We start from the raw sequence: 9328 nt of genomic DNA, 5'->3' as shown, positions 1-9328 counted from the left end.
TGTGTAACATTAATGAAAGAGTTCTTTTTTTTTTTCTTTTTTTTAACAAGAAATTCTTTTTGGTTGAAAGAAACTTTATTCGAGCAACTGGCGGTTTTTAATTAGAAATTCGTTCACATCAAGTTATGAAATACAAAACAGACAAAGGAATAAAAAACCACAAGGTTTGGATATGAAATATATAGAGTCAAGGAATGGAATATGACCTTGCTGTTTAACATACTATAAACAGTGGTCTCTCAAGTTAGGGTATGATCGAAATTAAAATATTTTTAATAAACTTGCCGTAAAAACAGCTATAATCAAATACAAATATCTCCAACACAGGAGCGAGGGGTAGGGCCGATAAAGGCCGCAATTCAACGGCGCATGCTAAACATAGGGTGTCAGAGTATCTGCCTTATAGAAGGTGATAACGTCAATATCTGATCAAAACTTTATGATCCATTCCAACCGATCCCGTGGCTGATTTTTCCTTGTTCAATTCTTAAGACTTGACTTATTTACAAATCAAGTTTCAAAGCATGATGATTAAAAGCTGAAAAATCAGATTTTAAGTCATTAATTAAATAGAAATCCCATTTGAAAAAGAATGAGTCGCTCAGGTGAGCTGTTTCTTTTACACAGGTGTTTGGTCTTGAATTCTTGATGAATCTTGACCATAGAGATCTATGTAAGTAGTTACGTGTTAGGATGGTAGTAATTATTAACCTATCAGTACATAATAACCCTAGCTAGCTAAACAGGAATATAATCCTTTCCTGCTGGCCAATCTCTAAAGATTCTAATCCTTAATAATTCTTTCCAAAAAAAAAAAAAGAAAAAGAAAGATCCTTAATAATTCTAACATCTTAATATGTAAATCACTCGCGTGACATGCACCATTTTTAAAAGTTATGCTTCATTGGTTTGATCTGCGATATCAGTAACGTCCATCATAAATACTGATCAGTCTCATCAAAGAGAAACTCTCTGGATGGTGGGATCCATCGTCTGCTGGAGAGAGAGAGAGAGGGCCAATTCTGGACTCCATAAAGTATCTTAACACCACGAACACACAGGGCAACAACCCATACTAGTGGTGCTTTTAATTTACTCTTTTGACTGCCCTTTCCTGTGTGGGTATCCTTCCTCTGTAATTCCCTTTTTTTCATATTTTAGCCTTTCCTGTTCCCCTTTAAGATGAGCACTCACTCACTCAGGTAAGAGATTCCCACCTGCAACAAGAGACACATGCACATTCCCAAAGGACCCAGCAAGCTCAGGCTTTAGGTTTATGCTCATGAAACGATGGCAGTTTCATATTATGCCATTGTCACCATATGCTAGCAGATATGTGTCATTGTCACCACATACTGGTAGATGTGGTCATATATATATATAAACTTAAAAAAACAAGTATCCCTTGAAAATTTTCCTTCCTTATACTTCTAGGGTCTACCCTAATGCGAGTCTCGAAGTTGAATTTGAATTGGCCCCTCAGTCTAGAGGAATATTAAGATTGATAGTTCATCTGTTGCTTCTTTGGAGGAGCTATGGGAGCCTATGCTAAGTGAAGTCCTTGTGCAACCAATGTTGGAATCTTCTTTCCTTTACATGTCTAATTGATAGCCTCATCCTTAAGCTTGCATTCAGAATGATACTAAGGCATTTTTGAAATCCCCTAAAAAAATATAATGATTTGAATGGCTATGATATTTATATTGGATAGAGTCATCACCTAAGATTTGCCATTTACTACCTTCGTTCCAAAGAATGTGAAAGTTAAATCTATGATTAACCATTTAATCCTCGTTTTTCTTTTTTCCTTCGCCTTGTCTAAAGCTTTGTGCTGCCTCTTAGTTTTTGTCTTTTTTTTTTTTTTTTTTTTAACTTAAAAAATATCAAGCTTTATTAAATATTTTACTAGAATTTTCTTACACCTATTCCACAAAAAAATGTTGGAAATGATTCAAATATTTTTTTTGACAAATGAGTGTACTCAACATATGAATGAGAGGTGTCAAGGGGTCCATGTATATGTGAACCAAAATAACTTTAACTGGGAGAAGAAAAAGATATAAAATTATATTGTTAATATAAGCAGAGAAGAAAGCATAATTGCATGTCTTGGGGAGAAGTTCTAGAGTTAAGAGAATTATTGGAAGGTGTTCTTATTTTATCTCTCTTTCTTCTTAATTCCCATTGTTTGGGACCCTACAGAGGTTTTGTCACCTATCATTCCCTATTTTCTCTAAGACTAAACTTGTGCTTTTTCTTAATTTTTTAATCTATTCTTTACTAATTAAAATGCAAAGTGGAGTATCAACTTCAACACCCAATTTCTCCCTTTCAATTAAAAATTAATTAAATTAAATAAATAAATCTAAAAGAGAAAGCTTCTCTAGGCGGCTTTGAAGTTTAATTTTTGTTAGGCAAGGGGAAAGGAGAAAATGACACCCACTTAATTAATGGTGTGAAATAAAATGAAAGGAGCCAAGTTATTGCACCATATGATATTGTAGTAGAAACTGTACCAGTTACCATCTTCATTTGATATATAATTCACACTAAGACTTTGATCAAAAACCTTTTGCTTGTTACCTTTTCTTATCTAGCTTTGGTCGGTGATGAAGTAGATTGAAGGAGACCTCTGCAACTTTTACATGTTAAGACAAGATCACCGAACCACTGATTAGACTTTTGATTTATGGTTTATAATGTCATTAATTTACTAATAATCCAACGATGGCTTTGAAGTTGTGGTGAGGATGGTTTAATCCAGTTTATGGTAAATGACAAGTGCCAAGTGCCAAATGCCAATTGCTTTTCATTCTCAGCTACCAATCTCTCTTTTAAGATTTCATTTCATTACAAATGAAAGGTACAATTACTTCGTCCTTTTACTATTACTCACATTATTATGATATCACCACTCCCTCCCTTGGGCTGCGCTTAAGTACTGTTAGCCTATTATGATGTCACAAAAAAAATTTATCTGGTTGGCTAACCATGGATGGATGTCGCATCGGATTAAAGTAGTGTTTCATCTAAATTAAGGGTGTTAAACAGAAATATTCTGGGTAATCAGGATGGTTTTTATCAGTTTTGGTCCTAAAAGGGCCAATCTCATAATCGTCTTAGATATTTAATAGTCAACAAAAAATAATCCATTCCCATTTCATAACGGAACTGCAGTTCTAATTCCTCTTAGAGTCCTGGGCACTCAAAATCTCAAACACTCAAATATAATATAAGTGTTTCTTTCCAATTGTAATATGACCTAGCTCAATTCTAAAACAGCTCCCGATTTCAATCCCCAATTGACACCCTAATCTAGTTCATTCGTCTCTTTTTTATACCTCTTAAGGGTCAAAACAATACTCTTTTCATCAAGTACGGATTTAGATAACCTCCTCATTCATTATGAGATACATCCGTTTCCTATCAATAAATTTTTAAAAGACATACCCAATGGGAAAAAGGGATTTTTTTTTTTTTTAAATACTTTCATACTAGAGAGACAGAGTGATTTATTTAGGAATGGCTTGACATCTATACTAAATTAGGAGTTTCTTGTCAAGCTTATAAAGCATGAATTTTCCTTGGATGTTGAATGGCATAGTCCTTAATTAGTGACAAAAGACTATCATTAATAATGCTGTAAGGCACCTAATTGTTAATCCAAACATTAGATATATCTAATCCTAATTAGTCAAACATGTGAGCATCTATTGCGGATTTGGTCTGGTATTAGTACACAATGAGAAAAACCGGCTTGTCAAGGGGAAGAACCCATACTTGTATAGTTAATTCAATAATCATTCTAGGGAATGTTAATTAATCATCTTTATTAAATTGATGATTAGCATGTACAGGAGGACATCAAAGGACAGCCATGACCATTTCTTAATGAGCTATAGAATAATAAAGATAGAGACACGGCCAGATATTTAACTATTAACAATATTTGGATCCTTATTGAAATAAATATTACATATGACAACAAACCCAGAGTGCAAAGAATTAGTAATAACCCAGAACTTAACTATTAACAATATTTGGATCCTTATTGAAATAAAATATTACATATGACAACAAACCCAGCGTGCAAAGAATTAGTAATAACCCAGAACCCACATGGGTTTGGATGCTTCCCATATGGGGAGAGGAATTACTCTTTTCATTTGGAATTCTAATGCCGAATATGTAGGGGTGTCAATGGACAAGGTTGGTCTCGGTCGAGCTTAATCAGGTTCAACTAATTTTTAAGGTTGTGCCGTGAACACTCATTTAACTAAACAGCCTTAGCTAGTGGGGGTATGGTACGGTTGATAATCACGTCGTTAGGTCTCGGGCATTCCTTGGGTTGCCATAAACGGGCCTTAACCAGACTATAAACATATTTAACTTTAAATAGGATTTAAACAAGTCATCTTTAAAATTAGTCTTTTAAATGTGCTTAAAAGGAATACCAATAAATGAGGCAAAGATGGACATAGCAAAGAATGATCCATGGTTAAAAAGGATAAAACCAAAGATGGGCAAAACAACTAAGTTATTAAGTTACTCAGTCTTTAACCTAACAGAACTCAATTCAATTAAACTATGCTTACACAACCCAAGTTCAGTAAGTTTAAATCAATTAAACTATGCTTGAAAAAGATGAATGTTCAGATAATAATCACCAACATCTCTACTGTACATATCACATAACCTTAACACTAAATACAAATAGTATTAATTTTTTTTTTTTTTAAATACAAGTACTATTAAAGTGGTTGGACTAGGTTGGGCTTAAATGAGTCGATTCAAGTCGGGCTTATAAATATGTCGGGCCCCATCGGGCTAGGTGGCTGCACAGTGTATTACATGTTTATAAACGTGTCGGTCTAGGTCGGTCCATAAACAAGTTGGGCTTGATTGGACCTACTGGTATGGGTTTGGAATTGACACCCCTACAAATATGTATTCAGACTACGAATTAAAGCAATTACTACATCAGTGATTCGTATTCTAATACCCCATGAATGATAAGATACTATGTAGTAAAATCACCACATGGAGAGAAGATGCATATGCTTCTGCTTTGACAAGTCGTCTTCCGCTTATTTTATTCAAAGATTAGGGCAAAATTAGTTGGGTATAAATAATGATGATTATGATGAAAACTCAAGTTACCTACTGCCAACTTGAACATTATTGGTGGTGGTTGGACCATAGACAAGGGACGAGGACCAGGCGGCTTGGAGCGTCTGGCAACTGCCAAGTATTGTTTGGATGGTAGTATAGTGTCCCTATTCTCTACCACTTAATATATAGATGCTTCTCATCGTCTAGAAAAAACCATGTACTATGTGAGACACATTAAAACCTTTACATCTTTTCAGGGTCAAATCATAGTAAATTATGAGAGATGAAATATATCATCTATATATTCTTTGTTGTGATTATTAATTAATATTGCAATTAAATTAAGAAAAAATTACATGATTACTCAATTTTGGGTTTTTCTTTACAAAATTACCAACAAAAAGTTATGGTTAACAAAAATACCCAAAATTAGGTTTGAGTTTACAAAATTATCCACCTAAAGTTTTAATTAACAAAAATACCTAAAATCAGGTTTGGTTTTACAAAACTATCAAAAATAGTGATTGTTCATCTTCCACATATAATCATGTATTTTTTTATTATTAAAACTTTGAGTGTGTAGTTTTGTAAACCCAAACTCAATTTTGGGTATTTTTGTTAACTTAAACTTTAAATGGGTAATTTTGTAAAGGAAAACCTAATTTTGGGTATTTTTATTAATTGAAAATTTTAGTGGATAATTTTATAAAGTGAAACTCAAAAGTGGATAACCATGTAATTTTTCCTTAAATTAAACCTTTTATGTTTGTGTTATTAATTAATTATATTTTAGAGGCATGACGTACGAGGGAATATATTGGAGCATATTTCAACATACAACTGATGAAGTATATATATGCAGAGAATAAGATCAATGCTGACCTTTTGTGTCTTTGGGTTAGATTTGACAGTTAGGCAGTGGCGGTGGCGATGGTGTGGTGGATGTTTTGGTGAGACCATATACTGATATACATATATATTGAATGACTGCTTCCAAACTCCCAAAAGAGTGAACGAAGGGGAATTTCAAAGTTGTTTCCAACTCAGATGGCCATGGTTGGATTCGGTGCTTAATTATTAGTTACTATTTGGTGGTTATTACTTATTAGTAACTGTTATGCCACATGCGCCATGCAGTGTATACGTAGTTACGTACTTCAATTTTATGTTGCAGATTTGTGCGTGTGAGAGAAAGAGAGAGAGAGAGAGAGAGAGACTGGTAAAGTACTTCAAAATTGTTAGGAATTAACTACACAAGTAGAATTTTACCAACAAAAAAAAACTACACAAGTAGAATAACGATAAAAAAAGATAATAGGAAATCAGAGATATATAGGACACAACCATTTTTACATGGTTCATTCAAGATAGATTACATCCATAATCAAGACTATTCCACTCTTATGATGAAAATATAGAAACCCTAATTCTTGATCACATGATTCCTGCACCCAGACATAGTGTCTTCGAAATTATCATTGCATTCCCTGTGAACTTGTGAATCTCATCAATATTAATGCTTCAGGACACACTCTCATTGGTTCTCATAATAGTATAGGGGCCACATGACTAGGTAGCGATCCTTGCCCTTTGTTATTAATTGATATTATTTAATGCATGACTCCATGTTACCTATCTACTTAATTCTCTGATTTGTTTCAGTTAAAAGTCCAAAAGCTTTTGCCACTTTTTGGTGGAATGAATGAAAGCTACAAGAAATGGTTGATAAGTCAATAGTTTTGAATATAAGAGTTAGAGATGCAGAATGAAAAGCCTTGCGATAAATGGGATATTTCAACAGGAGAGATGTGTATTAATGACTGATTCTTACATCTCTACATTATCCATATTGCATATAACAATAATAGCCAATAATCAATTCACCAGGGATGGAAAATGGAAATGAAGCTTACCTTGGGCACGGGTAACATTTTGACGTGGATGGCTAATTCTTGCGTGGATCTATGCCTAAATACAAGAAGTCATAAAAAGATCACGCTTCCCCCTCCACCTTGATGGCTCAATGTAGCCTCCCCATTGGCTTCCACAATGGCGCAATGTCTACGCAAGTGGACGGTGTTCTCTTGGCCTTCATTCTTTTTTAAGATATAATATAGTGAATTATTGTTGTCACACTGACACTTATTATAAGTTAAAACCAGCTATTGGACCCCAGGCCCATTTACGGCAGATCGAAAATTATATCGTTACGAGATGTTGGGCCTTGGGCCTAATACCCAGTACGCTATTATTAACTAAGGAGCCCGCGTCGGCGAAGCCGGAAGGCGAAACTGAGCGCTTAAGCGTCTTTGTCGCCATTAAATGAGCTTTCAAATCTTTTCTTTCTTTTCCGATATGATTTTCCTCCGTTTGTCGTGATCTGTGACGATTCGACTGTTGATGAAATCTCTGCTTGCAGGTGTTGGCCTTGACGTTGCGAAAGTATTAATGATTTTTACTAATTATCCGAACAAAGATCCCCCGAATAAGAGACCCAATTTCAATTGCTCTTACAGATCTTTCCCTATTCAATTGCTTGTTCTAGTCGTCTACTCCTACAGATTTGATTGGAATGCCACCCAATTTCTCTTATTTCTCAATGATTTTGAAACACTATTTAGTTCTACCAAACCCCACACTTCTGCTCAGGGACGATCTGGATTTTGTGTTTTTGCATCAGAGATGCTATGGGGAGTAACGGTCTATCTATTGGGAACATATGGGTATAATGAGGAAGTGGACGAGGGCGAATGGTTTGTCCCTTTTTGAGAAAATGAATGGGGATTTCGAAACAAGCTACCCAAATTTGGAAAAAGGAAAATTATGTGATACTTATATTGAGGATAAACTGCTTGAAAAAATGTAGCATAGTAGAACAGCACAGCTTGCCGATATTAATAACCTTAAAAAAATCCTCCAAAACCCAATCCTAGGGATCAGCAGAAAGTGCATAAAGGTTAGATATGCATTTGAGCTTTATAACTCATTTTTTTTTTCTTTCTGATATATTTTTCCATGAATTATACAATATGAAATTCACTTCTAAGAAATTTCATTATCAACTTGTTTGGTGGTTTTCGACCAATCTGAAATATTTAATCTGAATATCTGATACACACTTCTCTTGAACCTCAACTTGATGAGCTTTAAATGGTAGTCTATCGAAGTTCCTTAAAAATTAGGGGCAACACACTGGTTTGAAATGGGTTTTTTCATCAACGAGATTGGGAATTTCCCCGGTGGTTTCCTTTAGCTTGGCTTAGATTGGAACTTCGCTTCTTATGGGTTTTCATTTTGCTTGTCAACAAGAAAGGAATTCAAAATTTGCAGGAGCTGAGCTTGGTGAGAAATGTATGATCCTAAAGTCTGGAACCATGTTTTCTGTAGAGCAAAGAACATATAGGGAGGGACCCTCCGACCCAATGGGGGAAATTGTTTTGGACCGGCCGGGTGAGAATCGGGATCGAATCGTTGAGACAGACTGTACCTAGAAGTACGGGTTAGGGCGATTCATCGTAATCTTATTATTCCCGCGTTAAGTTGGGTTGCCAGTGGTTACCAGTTACTCCTGCTTCCTGCCTCATTTGGACAAATCGATCAACGGAGGTTCGCAATTTATCCCTCAAAAGAAAGAATTTCTTGAGAAATGTTGGGGTTCTGTGGAGCAGCTCTCAAATCCACTTGTCTGCTTCCACTCTGTGTAGCTCCCACCTGCAGCACCACCACCGCCATCAGCTCCTCCGCCTCTTTATGTCCACTTTTCTTACAATGCAAACTAAGAAGTATGATTAGGGTTTCTTCTGTTTCCTGGAAGCCCACCAATTTAACTTTAAGAGTCCGTGCGGCGAACACTGTAGGCGTTTCCCTTCTGCAAACCGACGGTGACTTTTGGGAGGATCCTGACGACGGCAGTGGTAGTGAACACGAGGATGACGATGAAGATGTCGAAGAAAACGACCTGGATTTCGAGAGCGACTGGGAAGACCAAGTTGGAGGAGATTCTCATGCAACTCTTACCACTACTACTAGTAAATCTCCAACAGCCCAGTACGAAGAGGACCTCGCCAGAGGTATGTTTTGTGGATCCCTTCACGGTCTCACCTTCATTTATTTTATATTGCATCCTAGACTCTCTTCTTCTTTTCGGGTGTGGTGATGTATACGGCTTTCTTGTGTCTATATGACTTCTTCCTTGCGAGTTGCGACCCCCCCCCCC

General features: G+C 35.8%; 1 protein-coding gene across 1 annotated transcript in view; it reads left to right on the top strand.

Annotated features, from left to right (window-relative positions):
- Positions 1–8551: 8551 nt before the first annotated feature.
- Positions 8552–9328, top strand: part of LOC122076634 (ankyrin repeat domain-containing protein EMB506, chloroplastic) — a 4091-nt gene continuing 3314 nt past the window's right edge. The window contains exon 1 of the mRNA XM_042642042.1: positions 8552–9182. Coding sequence (XP_042497976.1) covers positions 8759–9182 — 424 coding nt within the window. The 5' untranslated portion in view covers positions 8552–8758. The remainder of the gene's footprint in view (positions 9183–9328) is intronic.

The sequence above is a fragment of the Macadamia integrifolia genome, chromosome 4, assembly GCF_013358625.1.
Source record: "Macadamia integrifolia cultivar HAES 741 chromosome 4, SCU_Mint_v3, whole genome shotgun sequence".
Classification (NCBI taxonomy): Eukaryota; Viridiplantae; Streptophyta; class Magnoliopsida; order Proteales; family Proteaceae; genus Macadamia; species Macadamia integrifolia.
This window is presented reverse-complemented; position numbering and strand designations above follow the sequence as displayed.